This window comes from Cololabis saira, chromosome 10 (genome assembly GCF_033807715.1).
Source record: "Cololabis saira isolate AMF1-May2022 chromosome 10, fColSai1.1, whole genome shotgun sequence".
Classification (NCBI taxonomy): domain Eukaryota; kingdom Metazoa; phylum Chordata; class Actinopteri; order Beloniformes; family Belonidae; genus Cololabis; species Cololabis saira.
In genome coordinates this window covers 45999696-46026793 of record NC_084596.1, presented here as the reverse complement: position 1 = coordinate 46026793, position 27098 = coordinate 45999696, and the positions used below count along the sequence as shown (strand labels likewise).

The following is a 27098-nucleotide window of genomic DNA, read 5'->3' as shown; positions in this document are numbered from 1 at the left end:
CGTCCAGAGACACCTCATATAAACCCCCTTCCAGAGACACCTCATATAAACCCGTCCAGAGACACCTCATATAAACCCCGTCCAGAGACACCTCATATAAACCCCGTCCTCAGAGACACCTCATATAAACCCCGTCCAGAGACACCTCATATAAACCCCGTCCAGAGACACCTCATATAAACCCCGTCCTCACAGACACCTCATATAAACCCCCTCCAGAGACACCTCATATAAACCACGTCCAGAGACACCCCATATAAACCCCGTCCAGAGACACCTCATATAAACCCCGTCCAGAGACACCTCATATAAACCCGTCCAGAGACACCCCATATAAACCCCGTCCTCAGAGACACCTCATATAAACCCCGTCCAGAGACACCTCATATAAACCCCGTCCAGAGACACCTCATATAAACCCCGTCCAGAGACACCTCATATAAACCCCGTCCTCACAGACACCTCATATAAACCCCCTCCAGAGACACCTCATATAAACCACGTCCAGAGACACCCCATATAAACCCCGTCCAGAGACACCTCATATAAACCCCGTCCAGAGACACCTCATATAAACCCGTCCAGAGACACCTCATATAAACCCCGTCCAGAGACACCTCATATAAACCCCGTCCTCAGAGACACCTCATATAAACCCCCTCCAGAGACACCTCATATAAACCCCGTCCAGAGACACCTCATATAAACCCCGTCCTCAGAGACACCTCATATAAACCCCGTCCAGAGACACCTCATATAAACCCCGCACAGAGACACCTCATATAAACCCCGTCCAGAGACACCTCATATAAACCCCGTCCAGAGACACCTCATATAAACCCCGTCCAGAGACACCTCATATAAACCCCGTCCAGAAGCGGCGTGGACGTCTCCGGGCTCGGAGGCGTCACAGGGGGACAAACACAAAGGACGTCTCTCCAGTCCAGTTCCAGGAAGCGGAGACGACGCAGCACTGGGAGCCTGGTCAGACTTTGAAACTCCATGTCATATATCCTGAAACACAATCTTCCCCCCCATTTATTGTGGTTAAAACTGATGCAGCAGCAGTTCTGGGCCGCCGCCAATGCAGAGTCAGCTTTTCTGGCCTTTTGTAACATAGTAGTGAAAAAGAAGGAGACGAACACCCAGCGTGTGAGGTGAATCAGTGCTGCTGCTGCAGAGTACAGATGTGCTGCAGCTGGGACTCGGGCATGAGACGGAGCAGCGGAGCAGCGACGCCTGCCGTCTCCACGCAGATGTGTGACAGATGTGTGCCCTGACCAGCTGTGACAGCAGCAGGCTCACACACGGCGTTTAACCCCTCAGTCTTGGCAGCAACACTCACACACTGAAAACCCCGAGCTTTGCCCCGTTTTATGTGTTTTATGACTCCATATCAGACAATATCAGGTGATGCTAAGTATGCAAAGGCCACCAGCGGAAGTCCTTAATCACAAGGTGCACCAGGACTTTGGCCCCTAGATATAGCTGTGTCCGGTGAGAGATGCTGCTCCAGCACCAGACGACAGGAAGGCAGAGCCAGAGCGACCGAGCCACCGAGCCTCTCCTCCTCCGCAGGTATGTAAGCCTCCGTCCCATCTCCGGACAAAGCCCAGGATTATTCCACACTGTTGCAGCTGGGTTTCACTTCATAGCCTGTAGATTTGCACGGCTCATACAAAACATTTGTTAAAAAAAAAGAACTTTTCCTTTAAAAAAAATCAGTTTGAAATGAAGGTGCAACTTTTTTATCCTCATTATCTTTGTGTATTATCATAGAAGGACTTCCAGCAACATATGATCATTCAGTGATTGTGCAGCCGCTCAGTGGGGTTTTCTGTGGAAGTACAGGAGGTCATAAACATTAACGGAGTCATATGACTGTCAGCGTGTTATACAACAACTCAAACGTAGTTAAAGCTCAGCTTTATGACCGAAGCATGAATTAAAGTGCAGCATTTGTGGCTCTGATGAGTGAGTGGATGAGAACAACCTCTCTTTCCCGACCGTAGCTGTTGTCAGGAAGAGCACGATGCAGTCGTTCAGCCTGAGGAAGACTCAGTCCCTGAAGGTTCTGTCGGAGCCTCAGGAAAGGTCATGGGTCACGCCGGCTTCAGCCGGCTGGAACAGGAAGTCTGTCTCTCAGCTGGTCCAACAGTAAGCTCCTTTCTCCAGTCTTCTGTGGAATCAGTGATTGAGTGATTGAGTGTGCTTGGTATTTGGTTCTCTCTGAAGCAGGGCAACGCTCGTAAGTTTGTCAATGAATATACTTCAACAGGTACCAAGGCGGTGCCGCCCCGAGGAGTCCAGAAGGAGCAGGGGGAGCACCTGAGGTACTGTCCTTTACTCTGATGAGTACTAGAAACCAAGACAAGCATTGTCTTGGAAAAATTCAAACATTATATACTTTCTACCAAAGGTCAAGCACCTATGTGTGTTTCATGCAGGGGGGACACAATTTCCCTTGAATGACCATTGTTTCAATGGCCTATCAGGTCTTACCCATTCCCATATAAAAGAAGTCCAACAACATGTTGCCTCAGACTCGACTGTCCAGCCTGTGTGCTGCACGTCGACTCTCCTGATCAACATCAGTTAAAAATAAACTTTGGTAATCTTGAGCTCACCGGTGTAGTTTTGTTAAGGATCTGTACTTTACTTTGTGCAGTTTATAAAATTTCCACAACAGCACTAAAACCAGCGACTGTCTCCAGGTCTCAGAGAGCTGGGTGGGTGAGGGGTGGAGGAGGCCGGACGGCCGGGAGAGCGAGGCGCTGTGGAGATCAGGAAAAGGCTGCACGCTGTCCCGGAGTCGCTCCATGGAAGTCCTGCCTCAGAGAGAGCCGGCCGGCACCAGAGCTCTGTGTGCCTTGTTTGAGTCCAAGGCCGGTCTGGAGAAGAGCTGTGACAGCAGTCCTGGACTGAGCAGCGTGCCTGCAGCCAGCAGTAAGAAGAGGAAAGACCGCCCCCTAGAGGATCCCAAACATCACAACACGCCTCGAAAAGAGGCCCCCAATCAGGTGAGCTGCTGCTCCTTCAGTGCACGAGAACCACCGCACATGCCAATGATTATGGGCACGTTTTATGCATTAGGAAATAATTAAAACCCACCAGGCTGTAAAATTATACAAACACAAGCTCATATTGATAAAAGTCTGCGACCTTTGATACCACACCACGTGTCCAGAGATCAGATCACCTGCTGCAGCTCAGCAGTCTGCAGATCAGCCGTCTGCAGATAATAATAATAATAATAATAATAATAATAATAATAATAATAATAATAATAATAATAATAATAATAATAATAATAATAATAATAATAATAATAATAATACATTTTATTTGTAGAGCACTTTTCATAAATAATCTCAAAGTGCTACAGAAACAAGGGAAAAAAATCCAGACACATAAAAGATCAGAAGTAAAAAAGCATACAAATAATAAAAACATCTAAAAAAGACCAGGGAAAGCCCCTTTTTAAAGGCGTCCACAGACTGGGGTGGACGTAGGTGTTCAGGGAGGGAGTTCCAGATGTGGAGGTTCAGGGAGGGAGTTCCAGATGTGGAGGTTCAGGGAGGGAGTTCCAGATGTGGAGGTTCAGGGAGGGAGTTCCAGATGTGGAGGTTCAGGGAGGGAGTTCCAGATGTGGAGGTTCAGAGAGGGAGTTCCAGATGTGGAGGTTCAGGGAGGGAGTTCCTGATGTGGGGGTTCAGGGAGGGAGTTCCAGATGTGGAGGTTCAGGGAGGGAGTTCCAGATGTGGGGGCAGCGGAGCAGAAAGCTCGGTCTCCCATGGAGCTGATAGAAGAGGTTGGTCTTTTGTGAGCGGAGGTTACGGGTGGATGAGTGAGGGGTCAGGAGGTCTTTGAGGTATTGAGGGGCATTGCTGTAGATGCAGAGGTGGTGATGAGGGTGATCTTGTATCGGATTCTTGCGGTTATGGGAAGAGTAGTTTCTGGAGAATAGGGGTGATATGGTCATATTTGTGAGTTTTCATCAGAGTTCGGGCAGCACAGTTCTGAATGAGTTGAAGTTTCCGGAGGTGTTTGTTGGGGATACCGATGAGCAGGCTGTTACAGTAGTCGAGCCTGGAGGAGATTAGAGCGTGGACGAGTTTTTCTGCATCGGAGAAAGTGAGGAGGGGGCGGAGTTTGGATAGGTTCTTAATGTGGAAGAAGCAAGTTTTGTACAGATGTTTGATGTGGTTTACAAAGGTGAGTTGTGGGTCCAGCTTCACACCGAGGTTGGTAACAGAGGTAGAGAGGGGGATGTCTTGACCGGAGAAGGAGATGGTGGTTATGGGGGATGACTGGACCTGGTGAGGGGGGCCAATTTGTATGGCTTCGGTTTTGGAACTGTTGAGTTGGAGGAAGTTGTGACTCATCCACCCCCTAATCTCCTCCAGGCAGTTGGAAAAGGCTTGAGTGGGTGAAGATGAGAGGACTGGGGTGGAACGTAGGTTGGGGTCAGTCCGGAGGTACAGCTGAGTGTCATCGGCATAGCAGTGAAAAGAGATGCCGTGTCGGCTGATGACACGACCCAGGGGCAGCATGTACAAGATAAAAAGGAGAGGTCCTAGGACAGATCCTTGGGGGACACCACACGTAACTGGGGCTGTTTGGGACTTGGAAGATCCCAAGCTGACGTACTCTGTCCTGTCAGCAAGGTAGGAGGTGAACCAGTCCAGTGTGGAGTGATGGAGACCAACGTCGGTGTGTAGACGGCTTAAGAGGATATGGTGGTCAACAGTATCAAAGGCTGCTGAAAGGTCGAGGAGGATGAGCAGGGAGGGGGATCCAGAGTCGGCGGAGATGAGAAGGTCATTTGTTACCCTCAATAATACTGTCTCTGTACTATGGGCAGTGCGGAAAACCAGATTGGAAAATTTCAAATAGAGAATGGTGTTGAAGATGTTCCTGTAGCTGTGTGGCAACAGCTTTTTCAAGCACCTTGGACAGAAATGGAAGATGGGAAATGGGCCGGTAGTTGGAGAGACATTCTGGATCGAGGCTGGGTTTTTTCAGAAGGGGCTTGATAATGGCAGTCTTGAGTGACGGCGGGACATGGCCGGAGTTTAACGAGTGGTTTATTATTTGTGTGATAAGAGGGCTTATAACAGACAGGTTGGATTTGATGAGAGCTGTAGGAATGGGATCCAACGTGGAGGTGGAGGGTTTCATTGTTTTGATGAGACTCTCAACTTCAGGCTGTGTGACAGCTACAAAGGAGCTAAAGGGTGCAGGTTGAGGGCAGGCAGGTGGCAGAAATGGTGCTGAAGAGCCTGCGAGCTGAGACCAGATGGAATTGATCTTATCTTTGAAAAATGCAAGAAACCTGTTGCAGTGTTCTGCTGTGGACTCTGTCTGGGTTTGGTTTTTGGAATTAAGGAGATGATTTATGGTGGAAAAAAGCTGTTTTGAATTTCCTGGACTGCAATTGATGATGTTCGAATAATAGGTGGACCGGGCTTCTTTAAGGGCTGCTGCGTAGGCCTTCTAATGGTCTTTGTAGGCCAGCTTGTGCACCACCAGGCCGGATGATTTGACTCGCCTTTCAATGGCCCGGCCAGCAGCTTTCATCCCGCGCAGTTCATTGGTGAACCAGGGGGCAGTGCGGGAGAAAGACACAGGAGGGGTTATCAATATGAATGTTCATATCACCCAGTATAATATTATTGGAGGATAGAGAGCAGAGGGAGGTGAGAAGGTCATGAATCTCTGTGATGAAGGATGGGTGTGGTTTGGGCAGTCGGTAAATTAATACAGCATTGATCTTGGATGGAGGTTTTGATTTGAAGGCCAGATATTCAAATGAGGACACTTCAGGTAGAGACAGAGGAGACAGCTTGAGAGTATCACGGTAGATTACCACCAGGCCACCACCTCGGCCAGTGCAGCGAGCTCTCTGCAGGTAACTGTATCCAGGGGGACAGGCTTCATTTAATGAGGAAAAGACCTCAGGTTGGTGCCAGGTCTCAGTGAGGCACATCAGGTCAGATCAGCTGTCTGCAGCTCAGCCGTCTGCAGATCTACATTCAGCCGTTCAGCCGTCTGCAGATCCACGTTCAGCCGTTCAGCCGTTCAGCCGTTCAGCCGTCTGCAGATCTACGTTCAGCCGTCTGCAGATCATTGCTGATTCCTGTCCTATTGGCATTATGTTAATACAATCAACATGATCATGTTTTGAACAGGTGCATATCTTTTCAAGCACCGGGCTGCAGACATTAGTCCCCACTACTCTGCTGCAGACTTTAGTCCCCACTACTCTGCTGCAGACTTTAGTCCCCACTACTCTGCTGCAGACTTTAGTCCCCACTACTCTGCTGCAGACTTTAGTCCCCACTGCTCTGCTGCAGACGTTAGTCCCCACTGCTCTGCTGCAGACTTTAGTCCCCACTGCTCTGCTGCAGACTTTAGTCCCCACTGCTCTGCTGCAGACTTTAGTCCCCACTGCTCTGCTGCAGACGTTAGTCCCCACTGCTGCAGACGTTAGTCTGCTCTGCTGCAGACGTTAGTCCCCACTGCTCTGCTGCAGACTTTAGTCCCCACTGCTCTGCTGCAGACGTTAGTCCCCACTACTCTGCTGCAGACGTTAGTCCCCACTGCTGCAGACGTTAGTCTGCTCTGCTGCAGACTTTAGTCCCCACTGCTCTGCTGCAGACGTTAGTCCCCACTGCTCTGCTGCAGACTTTAGTCCTCACTGCTCTGCTGCAGACTTTAGTCCCCACTGTTCTGCTGCAGACGTTAGTCTGCTCTGCTGCAGACGTTAGTCCTCACTGCTCTGCTGCAGACTTTAGTCCCCACTGTTCTGCTGCAGACGTTAGTCTGCTCTGCTGCAGACGTTAGTCCCCACTGCTGCAGACGTTAGTCTACTCTGCTGCAGACTTTAGTCCCCACTGCTGCAGACGTTAGTCCCCACTGCCCTGCTGCAGACTTTAGTCCCCACTACTCTGCTGCAGACTTTAGTCCCCACTACTCTGCTGCAGACTTTAGTCCCCACTGCTCTGCTGCAGACGTTAGTCCCCACTACTCTGCTGCAGACGTTGGTCCCCACTGCTCTGCTGCAGACTAGTCCCCACTGCTCTGCTGCAGACGTTAGTCCCCACTACTGTGCTGCAGACTTTAGTCCCCACTGCTCTGCTGCAGACTTTAGTCCCCACTGCTGCAGACGTTAGTCTGCTCTGCTGCAGACTTTAGTCCCCACTACTCTGCTGCAGACTTTAGTCCCCACTGCTCTGCTGCAGACTTTAGTCCCCACTGCTGCAGACGTTAGTCTGCTCTGCTGCAGACTTTAGTCCCCACTACTCTGCTGCAGACTTTAGTCCCCACTGCTCTGCTGCAGACTTTAGTCCCCACTGCTGCAGACGTTAGTCTGCTCTGCTGCAGACTTTAGTCCCCACTGCTGCAGACGTTAGTCTGCTCTGCTGCAGACTTTAGTCCCCACTGCTCTGCTGCAGACGTTAGTCCCCACTACTCTGCTGCAGACGTTAGTCCCCACTGCTGCAGACGTTAGTCTGCTCTGCTGCAGACTTTAGTCCCCACTGCTCTGCTGCAGACTTTAGTCCCCACTGTTCTGCTGCAGACGTTAGTCTGCTCTGCTGCAGACGTTAGTCCCCACTACTCTGCTGCAGACGTTAGTCCCCACTGCTGCAGACTTTAGTCCCCACTTCTCTGCTGCAGACGTTAGTCCCCACTACTCTGCTGCAGACTTTAGTCCCCACTACTCTGCTGCAGACGTTAGTCCCCACTGCTGCAGACTTTAGTCCCCACTGCTCTGCTGCAGACTTTAGTCCCCACTGCTCTGCTGCAGACTTTAGTCCCCACTGCTGCAGACGTTAGTCCCCACTGCTCTGCTGCAGACGTTAGTCCCCACTGCTGCAGACTTTAGTCCCCACTTCTCTGCTGCAGACGTTAGTCCCCACTACTCTGCTGCAGACTTTAGTCCCCACTACTCTGCTGCAGACGTTAGTCCCCACTACTCTGCTGCAGACGTTAGTCCCCACTACTCTGCTGCAGACGTTAGTCCCCACTACTCTGCTGCAGACGTTAGTCCCCACTGCTGCAGACGTTAGTCCCCACTGCTCTGCTGCAGACGTTAGTCCCCACTGCTCTGCTGCAGACGTTAGTCCCCACTGCTGCAGACGTTAGTCCCCACTGCTCTGCTGCAGACGTTAGTCCCCACTGCTGCAGACGTTAGTCCCCACTACTCTGCTGCAGACGTTAGTCCCCACTACTCTGCTGCAGACTTTAGTCCCCACTGCTGCAGACTTTAGTCCCCACTGCTCTGCTGCAGACGTTAGTCCCCACTGCTGCAGACTTTAGTCCCCACTTCTCTGCTGCAGACGTTAGTCCCCACTACTCTGCTGCAGACTTTAGTCCCCACTACTCTGCTGCAGACGTTAGTCCCCACTACTCTGCTGCAGACGTTAGTCCCCACTACTCTGCTGCAGACGTTAGTCCCCACTGCTGCAGACTTTAGTCCCCACTGCTCTGCTGCAGACTTTAGTCCCCACTGCTCTGCTGCAGACTTTAGTCCCCACTGCTGCAGACGTTAGTCCCCACTGCTCTGCTGCAGACGTTAGTCCCCACTGCTGCAGACTTTAGTCCCCACTTCTCTGCTGCAGACGTTAGTCCCCACTACTCTGCTGCAGACTTTAGTCCCCACTACTCTGCTGCAGACGTTAGTCCCCACTACTCTGCTGCAGACGTTAGTCCCCACTACTCTGCTGCAGACGTTAGTCCCCACTACTCTGCTGCAGACGTTAGTCCCCACTGCTCTGCTGCAGACGTTAGTCCCCACTGCTGCAGACGTTAGTCCCCACTGCTCTGCTGCAGACGTTAGTCCCCACTGCTGCAGACGTTAGTCCCCACTGCTCTGCTGCAGACGTTAGTCCCCACTGCTGCAGACGTTAGTCCCCACTACTCTGCTGCAGACGTTAGTCCCCACTACTCTGCTGCAGACTTTAGTCCCCACTGCTGCAGACTTTAGTCCCCACTGCTCTGCTGCAGACGTTAGTCCCCACTACTCTGCTGCAGACTTTAGTCCCCACTACTCTGCTGCAGACGTTAGTCCCCACTACTCTGCTGCAGACGTTAGTCCCCACTACTCTGCTGCAGACGTTAGTCCCCACTACTCTGCTGCAGACGTTAGTCCCCACTGCTGCAGACGTTAGTCCCCACTGCTCTGCTGCAGACGTTAGTCCCCACTGCTGCAGACGTTAGTCCCCACTGCTCTGCTGCAGACGTTAGTCCCCACTGCTGCAGACGTTAGTCCCCACTGCTCTGCTGCAGACTTTAGTCCCCACTACTCTGCTGCAGACGTTAGTCCCCACTGCTCTGCTGCAAACGTTAGTCCTCACTGCTCTGCTGCAGACGTTAGTCCCCACTGCTCTGCTGCAGACGTTAGTCCCCACTGCCCTGCTGCAGAGCTTCATGTTTCGCTGGTTGGCTTCAGGTCTTATTACTGTTTTTATCACATCAGCAAACAATAATGAAAAGCTCATGATGTCTCATGATGTAACTTCCTGAACTGCTTAAAATAAATACTTTACTAGTTTGTTTGTGTTTTAAGTTTAAGTTTATTTTTAGACGGGACAATGCATATTAATGAACACTACATTAATCAGTGTAAATACACCGGGTTTTAGCAGAAATGCTGGTTTCCACCCACAGTCCCCACAGAAAACATAAACAATTCAGTCCACCTGTTGAGAGCCATCATGTTTTTTTTTTCATTTTGCGTGATGACCTGTTATGAGGGTGATTTGTGAATGTGTTCACACAGCTGTGTTAAAACATAATTTCCTGGATGGTTACATAACGTTAAATAATCAGTCATCATTGTGCAGGCCTGAGGATCTGTTTAAGTGCACTGATTGGACGTCTCATTTGTTGTTATTACTGTTATTTTCTATTAACTGCTCGGGGGTCATGTTCTGGGTATGGGTCTCTGGAAAGCGTCTAGAGACAACTGTGTTGTATTAGACGCTATATAAATAAAATTGAATTGAATTGAATTGAATTATTTGAATGCACAATTAATTTTCATTGTTTTTTTTTTTAATTTATCTAAAAAAATACATTAGCCTATTTTATTTGTTTATTCGTTTCTACAATACACTGGTCGTGCGCCAGTGTCCTTATACCTGGTATTTATTCATTAAGTGCACTGTGCACCAGTGTGGTGCCAATTAATGTCTTTTATTTATTTGAATTATCAGATTTAATTTGTAAATAACATTCTTCATCGTAATGCACAATTTTGCCTCCTGTGAGTAAAAAAAACGTGCATCTAAAATGGTTAAAAGTGTGCGTGTATTTGTCATAGGCTATTGTAGGCTGATTGTAGCTGATGGTTTATTGCATAGGGCCACACTGTTTAAAAAACAAAAAACAAAAAACAAAAACAAAAAACGCGAGTTAGGGACCCCCCCCGAATATGGATGGGTATTTCGCACACTGGAACAAACATAAAACATACATAATAGCAAAATAGATTTAGCAGCATTTTAAAGCAGTATGGATTGTATCTAAAGTGACTTGAGTTTAAAGTGACTTGAGCAAAAAATGCATATTAGAATAATGAAATACCAGCGATGGTAATATTATGCTACTGAGAGTATCCAAGTTGTGTGACATACAAAGTATGTGTTGCATTGCACATTGCCCTGTATGTACGAATTAAAACAGAGAATTAACATTTAAACAAACTACACCAGTTTAAGCCTGGTCGTGATAACAGTGTTGTTCCTCCAATAGCCAGGATTTAACATGTTTGGTGAAAGAGGTCAGAGTGGGAAGTTCTCGTATCGTTGGTGTTTTATTCCAGGAGTGAGAGGCACCAACCCAAAAAGTGGCTCCACTAAAAGCACTTTTTCTAAAAGGAACTATCCAGTCTCCTCTAACACCAGCTCTGGTTCATCTGTTTGAATTTATTTTCACACATTCTTGTAGTGGGGTGGAGCCTGGCCATGAAAGACTTTATAGATCAAAATAGTGTCATTATATTTTGTGTTGTCCCAGTTTAAACGCTCATGCTTTTTGTAATATCTGACAGTGATGGTATGTTTTGGGTTTTTTATCCAATATTTTCAGGGCTTGTTTGTAGACTATTTCAATTTGTTTTAGTGTTGTCTTGCAGGCTGTTTGCCAGCTTGTTATGCAGTAGGACATGTGTGGTATGATCATGATATCAAAATATAATGTTGCTGTCTCAGGAGTAGGTTGTTCCTAATAAACCTGAAGTTGGACAAGTTAAACTTGATTCTGTTTAGTCTTTTTTATCTGGTGTTTGAAAAGGAGTTCAGGGTCAAGAGATATTCCTAGGTATTTAAAGTCTTGCACCACCTCAATGTGTTTACCTTGTAGATATATGTTGGGATTAATATCAGTGTTTGCCCTTTTTGAGAAGTACGGTACATGCATACAGTCTTAGATACGTTTTAGTGCATTTGCGATGTGTAGCCAGGGCATGTCAGCTCTTTCCGTCTTCTAGACACTCTTAAAGGTGTAGTCTGTAATGTTGGAGAGCTGGCACCTCCTCTAAGCCCCCCCATCCCCCCCCCCGTCAGCGCTCCGTCCAAAGCCACGCCCCCACAAACTTGGGGGAACGCGCATTTGCAGGAGTCCAGTTTTCCAGGACATTTTGGACAGTACATTTTCAACAAAACTACCCCATGTCTCATTCACCTGTAAGCGAGGCCGGTTTTAGGGGGGGGGGGGGGGGCGTACCCTATGCCGTAGCCTACGCCGTAGGCATCTGATGCCTTGAATGTAGGCATCTGATTGGTTCTTTCCCCCCTGCCAATCCTCTGGTCCTCTGACCAATCCGTGCCACTCGGTGCGCAAAAAACAGATTGGTCAGAGTTTTTACAGGATTAAAGCTGTCAGAGAGGTCGGATTTTTTTCTTTCCTTTTTCTGAACACATTATTCACTGGATACTCTCAGGATGGAAGGACCATTTCACCCAGTATAACAATAAATGTTTTTGAATACGATTACAGACTATACCTTTAATATAATTAATAAATACAGACATGGGGGGAATGAAACGCTCTAATCGAGAAGAATAAATGAATGAATATCACAATGTGGTACAATGTTAGAGGGTCTGTTGGCATGCTTGTCCACCTGAAACCCTGAAAAACCCTGTGTGACGTAATCACAAGACATCATCTTGTTCATCCACAGAGAACGACACAGGTGCATGGTGGGAAAGTTATGAATGGACGCCCGGAGTCTCCCGGCAGAGCAGCGAGAGGAACACACGGTGAGCAGCGGGGTCTGATTTCATGTTTATGTAAAGCAACATCTTAGAGGCCAGATGGGGTCCAGCTCCGACCACGTCATGATTTATGGGCATATCTTGGAGCCTCGGCGCGTCACCAGCTGTCCTCGCTTTAAAAAGACGATGAATGCATCTGCTCCCGCTGCAGCAGTGAGTCTGAACAGGACAGTAATCAGGTTCAAGGTCAGAAGATCTGAGAGGCCACCGTGTAAACGAGCGTCTGCTGAGCAGATTCCCGTGCGCCTGGTCATGGTGGAAGGAAAACAGCTAAATAAAGATGAGGATGTAATCTTGTAAAGGCATAACTATGCGTTTGCCGCTCTTGCTTAAGATAGCACGAGGCTGTGTCTGACGGCTCCGAGCGTGACGCAGACGTCTGAGAGCTGGACCTGATACCGCTGACGTTTGCCATGTTGTGGCGTGAGTCAGAGACAGAGAACATCTAAACGTGGCAGGTATTTCACATAGACATATATACGTAAACACCACATCGAGTGGTTTTGCCGCTGCTGCGATACGTCAACGCCGCCGCCATATTGGATGTTCAAGACTGCGCTGTAAACTAATACAAGTGAATGGACTTATTTTCATAAAGCGCCTTTTTACAAAGAAATGTACGTTTTACATCTCATTTATTCATTCACACACGCACTAATATACTTGGGAAACAGTTAAGCACCAAATATAATATATTTAATTTTCGGCAAAAAATGTTCGGCAAAAATAAGAACTTTATTGATCCCACATAGGAGTAATTCATGTTATATCAGCTATAGAGAACAAGGTAGTGCCGAAAAACTATATATATCCCCCTCACAAAAATAAGAAAAATAGAGAAACATATTTTCTCATCAACAAAGCATATTTTACATAAACATATTTAAAAATTTTCAAGTAACAAAATAAAATTTTTGAACCATTTTTCAGATTTTTTCAGTTATTTTATTGTCTGAAAAATGGTTCAAATATGTTATTTTGTTATTTGAAAAATGTTAAATATGTTTTGTTGATGAGAAAATATGTTTCTGTCTTTTTCTTATTTTTGTGAGGGGGGATATATATTACTTCATCTACGTATATATGTCTATGGTATTTCAGGAAAACAGACGGTAACTGGACGAACGAATGTCCCCGTTGATGCAGTCGGAGCAGAGCGCTCCAGCAGGGCCAATAAAAGAGCCCTCTGCATGTTTCTGTGCATTGTTTCGTCTCCATACCCCCGAGCCACATGTCCTGGTCCCACCCAGCGCCTGTAATAGTCGGTGATGATGTGGCCATGAGAAAAGGTGGGGGTGGGGGGTGGGGGTGTCCCAGTGACCAACAGGGCTGACTGACTCAGGCCTCCAGCAGCAGCCAGCCCACCAGCCCAAAATAGCGGACAGCGCCCCCAGATAAAATCAGCTCTGACCGAGGCCAGAGACTAGAAAGAGTTCAGAGCCAGCGAGACTCGCTGGACGACGCACCACCGGACCGCCAGGGTCTGCCATCCCAACCCGCAGCGCTACACCGGGAGACACCCGGACACCAGGACTGGATTATAGCTGAGTGAGTACAAACCCTCCAACGGGACGGGTCCATGAACGCGTGGTAAATAATGACCGTCAGAGGCATCAAGGAGTCATCTGTACCTTTATATAGAAAAGGTTTGGTTATTATACAAGTGTGATGGTCAGACCTGACTGGGAAGTAGATTTGTTGAAATGTCACATTAGTAAAGGACTGGCTTTAGTCCTTCAGACGGTGTCATTTATTTACTGAAGCTAGAGGTCAAAGAGCACCATCGACCACGGACCCCTGCTCGTGGTCACAAACGTTCATCTTGAAAGGAGTTGGCATGTCCATGAAGGAGGCTGTGGGGAGACTGGGACGTGAGGTTTGAGGCAGCTGACGGAGGTGTGGACAGGCTCCCCGGCTCTCCAGGATGAGCAGTCTCTTGGCATTCTGGTTGTCATTACCGTCTGTGAATGTGGCCAGAGTGGCCAGCAGCTGCCGGAGGTGAGGGCGGCGAGGAACAAACACCAACTGCATGTCACCACCGTTTGCACAGCTGTGCCCAGCAGAAAGGGCTGGCCCATCACCGCGCTGCTAATAGCTCTTCCTCATTCCTGCAGAATTAGCCCCGATCAGAGAGACGTCTTCTCTGCCAAGGTTGGGAATCACAGAGAAGTAGTGCCTTTGAGTCCCTTTTGGTGTGGTTACAGCATGAGTTTTGCTTTCCTCACGTTAGATAAGTGTGTCTAAATGTGTGGGGGACAACAAACCAACGACCCCCCAGTTTGGTGGGTTAGGACCTCGGCAGCGCAAACACGGCCCTGGGTGGTTCATTCTGTCTGCTCACCCATCTATGAAAATGTTTTAAGTCCAGACTCGTGAGAGGCGCCGGCTCGCCAGCCCATCCTTTTGTCCCGGGAGGGCTTAGCCTGCGAAAAAGGGTGTGTGACTTTCAATCTGGCCATTAGTTACAGATGGTTGGCTGGTGCAACACACACCGGCCCGGTGACCTTCAGATTTATTCTGTTATTAACGTGGCTGTGGGTTGATTTCCTGATGGGGGTGGGGGAGGGGTGGGGTTATCATATAACACCAGCTACATAACAGGTTAAATGACAGCAGTCTGCTGTTTTCAGCTGATACGATGCAAACTGAGGACATCTGCTGTTTTCAGTCAGGCGGTTGGAATTCCTCGGGTCAGGTGTTGATGATTTGACGGAGCTCATGCAAACAATGTCCAAACAATCTGTATCACTCCAGCTGAGCTGGCAGTTGCTGGGTTTTTTCCCCCCTTTCCTTTCTGGTGGTCAGCGCGCCGAGGGTCCCGGTCGGCCGTCTGGGGCTGTTCACGGCTGCAAAGCCCAAGAAGACCCAGTGGTTTCTCTTTTGAGCAGTAAACCACGGTTTCATGCCTTAGTGCGCATGCATGAATCAAAATCTGAATCTGAATCAGAATCAGCTTTATTGGCCAAGTTTGAACATGCCCGACAAGGAATTTGACTCTGGTCATTTCGGTGGCTGTACCCAGATTTAAAAAGTAGCAAACAGTAATAAACAAATGTGGCACTTATTAACATATATACAATTAAAACACGGAAAGGTGCAGCAGTATGAGGTATACATGGTAATAACAGCTCTTAATAACATATATACAATTTTTAAAAACTGAAAGGTGCAGCAGTATGAGGTATACATGGTAATGGCAGCTCTTAATAACGTATATACAATTCTTAAAAAGTGAAAGGTGCAGCAGAATGAGGCAGACATGATTATTATTGGAAGGTGCATTGTTACAGCATATGATAGTGTTATTATAGTTATAATTACTGTTATTATTGTTATTATTGCACGGTGATTGATTTCTCCGAGACTATATTAGTTGTTAGAGTTCATCCGAGCAACAGCTTGGGGGAAGAAACTGTCTCTGTGTCTGAGGTTTTAGCGTACACTGTGCGCTAAAGCGGGCAAGTTAACGGTGATAAGGCAGATTCCATCTTTGCTATAAATACACTCACTATGAGTGTATCTAAAAATACACAGTCGAGCTGTTGCCGTAACTCGTTGCTCACACTTAACACAATCTGCTCCTGCTTTTCTTTAGGCTGCAACACCCTACTGCTTTTACAAATGTCCCATCCTGACCCCACCCTGGGAGGATTTCTGAGTTTCATTCAGAAAGGTGAAGCTGCATTTCCAATGTGTTTTCTTTTCTTCTGCAGATGACAAATATAGTCCATCATCAGTGAACAAGGGGGGCACCCCAGTGGGACAAACCAGGGACAGGACATCTACTCCCTCCTCGCTGAGAGACAGATCGGCGCTCTATCTGTCCAGAGCAGCAGCGAGCGACTCCTCAGGGGGCTCAACACCGCCAGTGAGTTCCTGAAACGCTTCACATTCTTCTCACACGCCGAGGTCAAAGCTTCAGCAGGAAATAACTGCGCTGTCACAATAGCTGAAATAAATCTCTTTTAAATGTGTGAACGCAGCTAAGACTATTACTGATTCACTATAACTGGAGGATGTGCATTCAACTGTTTCTCTTTGACAGACAAAGAAAAACATCCCTGATAAGATAAGTTTATACAGAATGCAGCCATATATCATCAATGACTGTCATTTCTTCAACCCCATTGTTTCGGCCCAAAACTTCCCTTCCCCAGTTTTTTTAGTACAGCAACAGGTGAATGAGCATCCTCTGAGATTACAGATCCCATGTGTTTGTCATATAGCTGAAAATCATTTTCCTCATGTTCTTAAACAGGAATCCATCGCTACTCCGACAACGAGAACTAAAAACACTAAGGTATCGTGAAATTCATCAACTTTTGTCTGTACTAAACTATGTCGTCTTATTAACGTGTGCAGTGTCTTTAAGTCTTTGTTTGCACAACACAAGTTTTTAAGAAGTAACGGCTTAAACAACGTGGCTACATTTAGATCCCATCACAAACAACACTCCTGCATGAGTTGACAGCTGCAGTTTTCTTCATCTTTCATCTTGTCCTGACTCGTTCACTAAGTATTTTTGGAGCCACCAACATGATACCGTTCATCACTAAAACCCTGTTAAAACACTCCCAGCTGGCTGTTCTGAGCTCTGTGGATCTCTCTTCAAATCTTTAATTCTACATTTTAATGATATTTACCTGTAAATAAAACTAAAGAATTCAAGATGCTTTGACTTTTTTATCAACTGCCCCTAAAAAAATCCAGAAAATAAATCTGATTTAGAGTCAAAAGGTAATCGTAGGGTACGGGAATGCAAACACAAACAGAGAGGTTTCTGTCAGGGCCCAATGTGAAAGTTCAACCTGCCAGCCCAGTTGAACCCGGACCCATCAGCACCCAGACCAGCCCAGTTGAACCCGGACCCATCTGCACCCAGACCAGCCCAGTTGAACCCGGACCCATCAGCACCAACACCAGCCCAGTTGAACCCAGACCCACCCAGACCAGCCCAGTTGAACCCGGACCCATCCACACCCAGACCAGCCCAGTTGAACCCGGACCCATCAAGACCGGCCCAGTTGAACCCGGACACACCCAGACCAGCCCAGTTGAACCCGGACACACCAAGACCAGCCCAGTTGAACCCGGACCCATCCACACCCAGACCAGCTCAGGGCTGAACGTAACAGTATCTTATAATAGCGGGGCAGGGTAGTGCAGCCGTCTCACACAAGAAGGTCCTGGGTTTGATTCCCGCCGGGGATGCTGTGGGTGCTGAAGTGCGTGTTAGTTCCCCCATGACTTCAGCACCACACCCTGGGTGGGGTTGGTGAAAGGATCTTTCTGTGTGGAGTTTGCATGTTCTCCCCGTGTTCCCTTGGGTAGCTAATGTTCTCTACCCTCACAAAAACATGCAACAGTCCTGGGCTCTACTGCCCCCTCTGGCCAACCGGGGAACAGATGGGGTGGGGAGGATCTGGCTGGAATAACGTGATCCTTCCACGCGCTACGTCCGGCCGGAGAAGCCCCACCCTGTCTGGTGAAAAAATGCTGCTGCTGCTCACTCCTCAGGTTAAGGAGGAGACCTGAGCTCAGTGCAGGAACTCCCGGGGTTGGTAGAGGGAGCAACGCCCAGGACTGTCACTTAGGTAGGAGCACTGGGTGAAAATGGGAAAAAAAATTGGGGATTATAATAAAAAAAAAACAAAAAAAAAACAGTATCTTATAAAACCAGCGTATTGTCCACACGAAGCCGGCGTTTGGGGGGGTCTCTAAACAATCATTTGGGAAAGCAGGTTCCAGAGTGGAGAGATCTGGATCTCAGTTTACGTGGCTCCGTTGTTGCTGCATCTCTGCCAACAGATTTTTTGCATATGCCCGATGTCTTGCGGCCTGTGTCCGCTTACTTCCATCATCACAGCGCCATCAAGTGGCCTGGCATGTATTTCACAGCTATTTCAGGGATATCGGGTGCATTCCTGTGGACGTGCACATAACTTTACTGTCTCATCTCCGTCTTTACGCAGAACGTTTTTGAAATTATGAGCGTCCCGTCTTCGTGTGGATACAGCCTGAGCCCGCTGCGTTGTGTATTTTTGAATGAGAAACAGGAAACTAGACGGGAAACTGGAATCAGCGCTGAACCAAATCCAGCCCTGAGTGTAGTGGCCTCCTCCGGTGTTTGCGTCTAAAAACAGCACAAGCGTGTGTGTGTGTGTGTGTGTGTGTGAGAGACATCTGCTCACTAACAGCTGTGAAGTGTACCGTTAACCCTGGTGTGACAGACGATGGTTTGCTGTGAAAAACAACCCACGAGCGTAGCTGAAGGTAAAGGTTGGTTTTCTTACTTCATGCATGCAACTTTAGATATATTTTTATAACTTTTTATCACGGCTCTGTCCTTACACTGCTACCCCTATCTGTTTTGTTTTTCAAGATGGCTGATGCAGCCAGGAAAATCACAGTTTTACAGTCAACTCATGAGGAAGATGACCTCCCGCTACCCCCACCTCCTGTACCACCGAGACCCCTCGACTATGAAGGACTCATAGCATTGAGCAGCCTCCCTGCACCTCCACCTAAGGAAACTTTCTCCATCTTCTACCAGCAGCGGCAGAAGAGTGAGCTGAAGAGGCTCTTTAAACACATCCACCCTGACCTAAGGGCTGGTTTCGATGATGCGATAGATGACGACATCATGAGAGCAGTGCAGTCAGAGACTAACCAGGCTGCAGACACAGCTTATCAGGGTGAAGTGCAGTCAATGAGGTGGATCTTTGAGAACTGGAATCTGGAGAACATTGGAGATCCTCATGATACCAAAAAGCTTCTGGATGATGAGGAGCTAAAAGGCGGAGATGTCAGAAGCACCTCCTCGATGTTTGAGCACATGGACGGCACCCAACACATGCCTGCTACACGACAGACATCCGTAAGAGGGGATGTGAGAACATCAACGTGGTTGTTTGAGACCCAGCCCTTAGACTCCCTCAACAAGTCAGAAGCGGACGAGGGTGAACTGGTGGAGGCAGTTCTGAAAGAACCGATCCAGCCCGGTGATGTAAGAGGGACTCGGCTGCTTTTTGAGTCTAAACCACTGGGTGACTTGGGACGCTGCAATTCCTTTGAAGACCACAGCTTCCTGAAACTGAAATCTGAGCTTCAGGAGCAGAAAGGAGACGTTCAGAAGACTGTGAAAGTGTTCCAGGCTGAACCTTGCTGCGCCATCAAAGACAACAGTGGCAATATCCACGAGATCAAGTCAATCTGCAGGGAGGAGATTAACAGTGGCAAAACCAGCACTGCCCGTTGGCTTTTTGAAACTCAGCCTTTGGACATGATAAATAAGGGGAGTGAGGGCGTGAAGATAATTCGGGGTATATCTCTGGAGGAAGGGAACAGAGGAGGTGTTGAACGAAAAAGGTGGATGTTCGAAACTCAGCCATTTGACACAATACAAGAGATTACAGGAGTAGACAAGCTTGAAACAAAGGCTGCTGACTACACAGGAGAGGCTGATGTCATCAACAAAAGGATGCTCTTCGAGATTCAGCCCTTGGCAACTCTGAAAGGAGATTCTCCAGAAAGGTCTGTGGAAAAGGAAGAAATAATTGGGGGAGATGTCAAGACATCTATGTGGCTGTTTGAAACTCAGCCCATGCACACTCTTAGTGACAGCTACGAAGTTGGGCACCTGCAAAAGATTAGCCTTTCAGCTGAAGAGTTAGGAGAAGTTAAAGGCAAAAAACAGCTTTTTGAGAGTTGTGGTTTCCGAACCAACTACTTATTAAAAGAACAAGAGATCGAAAGGGGGGACGTCAAGAGATTCAAACAAGTCTTTGAGACAATTCCTTTGAGCAAAATTGCTCATTCTGAGGAGAAGATTAGTGAGAGTGAAAGTAGTGTCACAGGTGGAAATGTCAAAGGTTACAAGGCAATGTTTGAGACGACTCCTTTGTATGCAATAAAGGACAGCTCCGGAAATCTCCATGAGGTTACAACAGTCAGCCGAGAGGAATTAATCAATACAAATGTCAAAAACTACAAGTGGATGTTTGAAACCAAGCCTCTGGACCAGTTGGTGGAAGGAAAAGGAAACGTTGAAGTAATCAAAGGAATCACCAGGCAGGAGGACTGCTCAGGCGATGTCAAGATGGCAAAGTGGCTTTTTGAAACCCAGACAATGGATGGGATCCACTGCAAGTTCAATCAGAGAGAGAATAAGTCCTCTGTGGAAGAGGGGACTTGTAGAGGTGACGTCAAGACCTGCAAATGGTTATTTGAAACACAGCCGATGGATGTTGTGCATGACAAACTGGAGAAATCAAAGGATGAAGAAATAATTGACAAAACCAATGTCAAGTCCATTACTTGGCTTTTTGAGTCACAGCCTCTAGACATCATTCAAGATGGGGAGCCGTTCAACTTGAAGCTATGCAGCACCATACAGGATTCTTCTAAATCAGAGATTGGTGTTCAAACTGTCACACACCTGTTTGAAACAGAAACCTTGGACAGAATAAGTAAGAATTCAGATGCTCAACAAGGTTCGAGATGCATCAGCCAGGTCAATTTTCAGTCTGGAGATGTCTCACGGGTTAAAGAACTTTTTGAGTCTCAGTCACTAGATGAAATAGGATCAGAAATTGTGACATCTGAGGGACAGAACCAAGACAACCAAATCGAGAAAGGTTCGGTGCATAAATTCTCCTGGATGTTTGAGAATTGTCCCATGAACCTGATCAATAAGGACCTTGGTGATGCAAGCATGCAAAACGTTGAAGGTCTTGAGAGTGGTGACGTACACAACAAGAAGTTCATATTTCAAACTTCGTCATTGGACAAAATACAGGAGGAACCCATGGAGCAGACGTCGGGCTCTGTGGAGGAACCTGTGGGCAATGTTGACGTGAAGTCAAGCACCATGATGTTTGAGTCCCTGCCATTGTATGCCATCAGAGACAAGGAGGGTCAGTTTCATGAGGTGACCACCGTAAAAAAAGAAGAGGTCATGAGCAGCGATGTAAGAGGGGCAAGGTGGATGTTTGAGACAAAACCGCTCGACGCCATCAAGGCAGAGAATGAAGTTTATGTAATACGAGCTGTCACTCAAGAAGATGTCAAGAAAGGTGATGTCAAATCAGCCAGATGGAAGTTTGAGACACAGCCTCTGGACTCCTTCAACTATGAAGATGAGCCTGCCATCAGGGTCACTGAAGACTTTGAAAGCGGCAACGTGCAGCTGAACAAAAAGATATTTGAATCTGACCAGTCCCATAAGTTTGTGAGAATGGTTAGTGTCACTGATGTCCAGCGTGGTGATGTCAGGACGTCCACCTGGCTCTTTGAGAATCAGACCATGGACAGTCTGAAAGGTGAGCCTCAGGAGCTGAGTCCATTAAAGACAGTCCACAGGGAGGACAGCCAGAAGGGAGATGTAAAACGCTGCACCTGGCTGTTTGAATCGCAACCTCTGGACAAAATCAAGGAGTCTAAAGATAACTCAGTGCAAGGTGTTGAGGAGATACCCCAAGCTGATGTGAAGTGCACCACCTGGCTCTTTGAAACCACTCCACTGGACAAAATCACTGTCAGCAGTGTGGCTGACACCTTGTCATACCTGTATGACATGAATTTTGTCCAATCAAGTGGCATCATAATAGAAGCAAATGAAAGCAGGAACGTGAACATGGTCAAATATCTGCTTGAGAGCGCTGAAGGTGTGCAAGTCCAGAAAGAGGACATTGTTGGGGGCAACATCAGGAACATCATGCTACAACTCCTGCTCACACCAAAGCTCAAACCACAAATTACTCTCCTGAGGGAAACAGAAAAGGGCAAAGTTAACACTACGGTGGTCGAGCTTCCAGTCTTCGAGTCAACCGCCACTGTCAATATTGAGGGTGATCAAAGAATCAGAAACATCGTCCAGATGATTGAAGAGTTGCTTGTTTACAATAAGGATCTGAAAAAGGGAATCATAATGCAGGAGACTGGGGAGGGACAAGCAAATATGTCTGTTTATTCACTTACCAGCAGTTATGAAACAAAATTTGAGAGCTGTGTGAAAGAGCGAGGAGATGTGAAGTCTACAATCGGAAATCTCTTGGCCACTGCCAACAGCCAGAGGACCGCGACATCATGTAGAGTTGACGAAAATGAGAAGGGAAATGTGAACTTGTACAAAAGTTGCATTGAAAAAGGAGATCTGCATTATTTAAAGAGTCTTCATGCTGATACGTCCGAATGTGAAGCTGATCAGAACCTTGTGGAAAAGGAGCAACCTGAAACAGTTCAGGGGGGAGTGAAAGAAGCAAAGAGAAGCCTCTGCCAGCAAAAGGAACAGATTGAGAGAACCGTTTGTGACGTGCTGCCGGGCAATGTAAAGAACACCAAAAAGGTTTTCTCGTCAGAGTGCTTAGTATGTGTTGATAGCTGCGCACCAAAGGAAGAAATCATCCCTGGAGACATTTTGTCAGCAAAACAACAGCTTGCTGTCAAGCAACCCGTCATCGTTGACAAAGAGGAGATCGTACCTGGGGACATCAAGGCAACGTTGGAGTCATTAGAGCGCGCAAAGCAGCAGAGTCTGTGCGTGGAGCGGGAGATTATTCAACCTGGAACTATCTATGATATGGACTTGTCAGAACAAGGTCTCGTAAAGGAAGGAAATCAACCAGAAAAAGAGGTTATTATCTCTGGAGATGTGAAAGCAGCCAAAAAGTCTCTTGAAATGGCTAAACAGCAAAGCTTGCTGGTGGAGCGGGAAGTCATTGTTCCTGGAAAGATATACAACTTGAACATGGCAGCGCAAGAGGATCGCTCTTCAACGCTGGCACAGTCCTCATGTTCATCTTCCTCTGGATGCCAGCAAATCAGGACTTATCCAAAGGTCAGTGTTACAGAGAAGAATCAAGAAAGCCATATCTTCTTTGAGACTTGTCAACAAAGTGCAGTCTTAGACAGTAATTGTGCGCCACATTCACTGCCAGCTTTTATAGATTGTGATTTTAACCATCAGACAGTTGAAGCCAAGGCAGAAGACGTTATTAGAGGAGATGTAAAGGCAGCTATTAGGTCTCTGCAGAATGCAGCAACAGATCAGACGTTCACAGATACAGAAAATATTGTGAGAGGTAATGTGCAGTTGGCTCTGGAATCTCTTGAGAAATCTAGCGTAAATGTCTCAAAAGGAGACTACAAAGGTGCCATGATATATAGGGGTTCAGGCAAGGCTTATTCGGGGAGGAGCAAGGCTGTTCACAATCAGGGTGTTGTGGTGTCTGTATCTCCATCTGACACAAAACTATCTCCTTCAATTTCAGTAACCTGTGAAGGACGGCCAACCATCCTAACACAGAATTCAACCCCCAATCCTGTAGCAAATGGAAATTCTAAGTCATGCAGCTTGGAAAGAGTCACTTCACCCCATGAAAAAAATGAAAAACCAAAGGAGCAGAAGCCAGCTTTACCACCAAAGCCACAGTGGATGAAATCTGTAGTTGTGGAAAGACCAAATACCTCACCCGCTCCTGCTCTCAAAGTTTCCTGTCCTGTTGAAGACAACGCCAGTCCAGCGGTTCCTCCAAAGCAAAGCCAGCAGGTTCCTATACACCTCACAAACATACAACAAGAACATGCAACTTATGGGAAGTCATGTATCCCAAGCTTACAAGACACACACCACAAAAAATGTTTTGATGATGCATTGCAAGGTTCAAATCCGACAAAAAAACATCCAACCATGAACTCAAAGGGAAATGAGAAAAAAACAAAGCCAGCGGGAGATGCAGTGCAGAAATCCAACTGCCATATTATAATGTCAAACAGCAACAAAGTGGAAATGGAGAGAAATGTGATCCAGAAGATAAATGCAGCCGAGGAGATACAGATGTGTTTGAAGAGTTATGCAGAAGATGGAAAACAAGAGATGAACGTGAGTTTGCATGCTGCTCTGCAAAACTTTGAAAGAAAAGACAGAGAGGCTGTGGACAGAAGACCCATGCTATCCAAGAAGGTCAAAGTCACACATGTTGATGTCTGTGACAACGGACAAATTGACAAAACCATTGCTGAACAACACAAATGCCATCCCCACCCTTCCAAGACCCTGCACAACACTACGGCTGACAGACCAGCTGCAGCAAACCATCTGCAGCAAAAGTTCAATCAAAAGAAGCAAGAAGTTGGAGACAAAGTTGTTCTAAGAGAGAAGAAAGTAAGGGAGACAGAGGATGAAAGACGACAAAGGCTTTCTGTGCACAAGGAAGAGATCATGACAGGAAATGTGAAGGCGGCAATGGAAATCTTTGACAATTTAAGAAAGCGAGAGGAACTCAAAGGAATCCTTTGTCAGGTTCAGGAGATAGAAGGAGAGGCCACCAGAGTCGACCCTAGCTCCTTGAAGACTCTGTATGAGCATGTTCCTGACTGGATGGACACATCAAGTGGAAATGTTAAGCAAAGGAAAATGGATGAAAAGAAAGTTGAAGTAGAAACTCAGGAGGATGATCTTGAAAGTATCTCATCAGTTGAGATGGCATTTGAAGATCTGGAGAGGGCAAGCAAGGAGATAAGGAAGCTTAAGGATCAGACATTATCAAAACTGCTCGACATTGAGGAAACAATTAAGAAGGCTTTGTACTCTGTGTCCAATCTCAAATCTGAGGCTGACATCGCAGGATTGTCAGGGCTGTTTGACGAGTCTTTCAAATCTGAGCAGGATCTTCAACCTGCAGGCAACATCAGGAAAATCAGTATTGGGTCTAACAAGTCGAAATTAGGTTGCACTAAAGAGACCACCGATGTGGAGCCAAGCCTCTCTAAGAAAGAAAACAAACAGGTGCACGGCAAGCCGCTTGTGAGACAGTCGTCCTCTCAGTCTTCCCCGTCTTCCCCGTCGTTCATCTCCATTCAGTCTGCAAGAAAGCCGGCAGAACCACCAAAGCAAGTCCTGTCCACATTCAAACCAACAGCTGAAGACACTTCTCAAAGTTGCAATGATGCACATCACGTATCGGAGTCTGCTGCTACAGAACCTCCAAAAATACCCCCCAGTCCAGCGCACGAGATCAGTGTGCTCGAGGTAAAAGCTGTTCCAGAGCAACCCGCGGGAATCATCGGCACCAAGACGGTTAGAGAAACGTACGAGGAGAGCGATGGATTTGGTAATGTATTTGTTTCCTCCACGACTTCAACAATCGTCACCAACAACCCTGAAAGCGAGGCACCTGCTCTGTTTGAAGTAGTCAGGAGTCCAACCAGATACGAGGTCATGGCATCTCCTTTGATGCAAAGATCGAGACACGCTTTTGAAGATAAAGCGTCGAGCAAAGCCAACGAAGAAGGGACAGTATTTGTAACGTTTAGTAAACCAAAGTAAAATCACTAAAAATGCCACTGAGTGTGATCACAGCCCTTTAACTTTAGGAAGAAACCTATTCCACTTGTTTTTATATCCTATTGTGTTTTAACGAAAGCTTTTTTGTTAGGTGTGAATTGATCTTATATTTAAAATGTTACCTTTAATTGCAAAACATTTGTCTTATAGATTTTATACTGTAACCACTTGATAAAAGTGTTCACATTATGTATTAAAGATAAGCATATAGTTAACACTGTTTAAATTGTTAAATAAAAGCCGAGGTTGTAAAAATGTATGCTTCACACTTTTCTTTTCTTATTATTGCAACAAAACTAGATAACCTCATCTTGCTTTTTGAGCTACATGTTACATGCTTTTTTCAGCCAATCATAAGCAAGCTCTAAAACAAAACAGCCAATCAGATTTCAGTACTGCGTTGGCAAAAAAAAAGATGGCAAAAAATAAGAGCGGGAAACCACAAAGGAGATTCTTCGGTTTCTAGCTGAAACAGACAGATTAACTGCTCACGGTTTGTATTTGTTGATGGTTATTGTCCTGAATCACTCTTATGGAGCAACTTGGAAATATTCATTCTGTCATTCAGTACTCCTCCATAAACCAGATGGCCGATGAATAAAATTTTTTATTTTGATTAGTTGTGAGATTAAAGTTTGTGGCGTGCAGTTTTGATCTTTATACTTGTGACTCCAGATTTCCGACCAAACGGCAGTTACCATTATTAATCAAGTAAGACAAAATTAGATTACATTAGTATTAAAATATTGAAAATATTTGTTTCATATTCTGATGAAAGAGGGTAGATGATTGATGGGACATCTCTTCCAACTCTATGCCTTACACTGGCGATGGTAAGGTAGAAACTATTAGGCATTCAGAGCCTTTGGTGGCACCAAGTAACGTCCACAAACGATGGTTTTGAAATATTTAAAGAAAAACACAAGCCCAAAACAAAAGTGAGCTGCACTAGAAGTGAAACGCTGTTGAGGCTTTTGCTAAATTCCCGTAAGAAATCACTCAGAGTGCTATAAATGATCACCATACAGACAAGCTTGTATTTGGAGTTGAAAATGATATGGTATGAAAAGGCTCATGAAACCGTGCATGCAGCTGTAACCATAGTTTAGAAGCTGTTGCAATGTCTGATGGCTTTTGTTAGTCATTCAAACGGTGATCTATAACATGAAAATCCATGACATGACGACAGTATTCTTTTTTTTTTTAAACATTTTTTGTGGCACTAGTGGCATTTATTGAGAAAGTAGGTAGACTGGACCCACGGACCCCTGCCGTGAAAAGCACCCCCTCGTCGTAAACGATTTCACACTAGTTTGAAGATTGCAACCAGAAAAAAAGAAAGGGCACCTGGTTCAAAAACAGAAAAGGTTTAAGAGCTGACGGTGGGAAAATAAACATGTAGAAGACGATTGCAGTCTGAATAAAGATTTTGATATCTTGGTTACGGATTCTGGGTTTACATTCTCAAA

General features: G+C 46.6%; 1 protein-coding gene across 5 annotated transcripts; it reads left to right on the top strand.

Annotated features, from left to right (window-relative positions):
• Positions 1–1463: 1463 nt before the first annotated feature.
• Positions 1464–25888, top strand: xirp1 (xin actin binding repeat containing 1). 5 transcript variants are annotated; one of them, XM_061733039.1, is made up of 9 exons: positions 1464–1578; positions 2013–2157; positions 2279–2333; positions 2715–3020; positions 12191–12269; positions 15998–16152; positions 16543–16584; positions 18667–23121; positions 23555–23692. In XM_061733039.1, the coding sequence occupies exons 2-9, from the start codon at positions 2033–2035 to the stop codon at positions 23555–23557; spliced, it is 5220 nt and encodes a 1739-aa protein (XP_061589023.1). In that variant the 5' UTR covers positions 1464–1578; positions 2013–2032; the 3' UTR covers positions 23558–23692. The 5 variants fall into 5 exon arrangements, with proteins under 5 accessions (XP_061589023.1, XP_061589019.1, XP_061589020.1 ...); XM_061733035.1 differs by having other exon boundaries at positions 18667–25888; XM_061733036.1 differs by having other exon boundaries at positions 1544–1570; positions 2008–2157; positions 18667–25888.
• Positions 25889–27098: the final 1210 nt, after the last annotated feature.

What these genes read in the sequence shown, in the direction of transcription:
- xirp1 (XM_061733035.1), top strand. Translation starts at nt 2,033, where the DNA reads ATGCAGTCGTTCAGCCTGAGGAAGACTCAGTCCCTGAAGGTTCTGTCG. An exon ending in AGCAGCGAGAGGAACACACG is followed by an intron (nt 12,270 to 15,997) that starts GTGAGCAGCGGG and finishes TTTCTTCTGCAG; the next exon opens with ATGACAAATATAGTCCATCA. An exon ending in CAGGGGGCTCAACACCGCCA is followed by an intron (nt 16,153 to 16,542) that starts GTGAGTTCCTGA and finishes GTTCTTAAACAG; the next exon opens with GAATCCATCGCTACTCCGAC.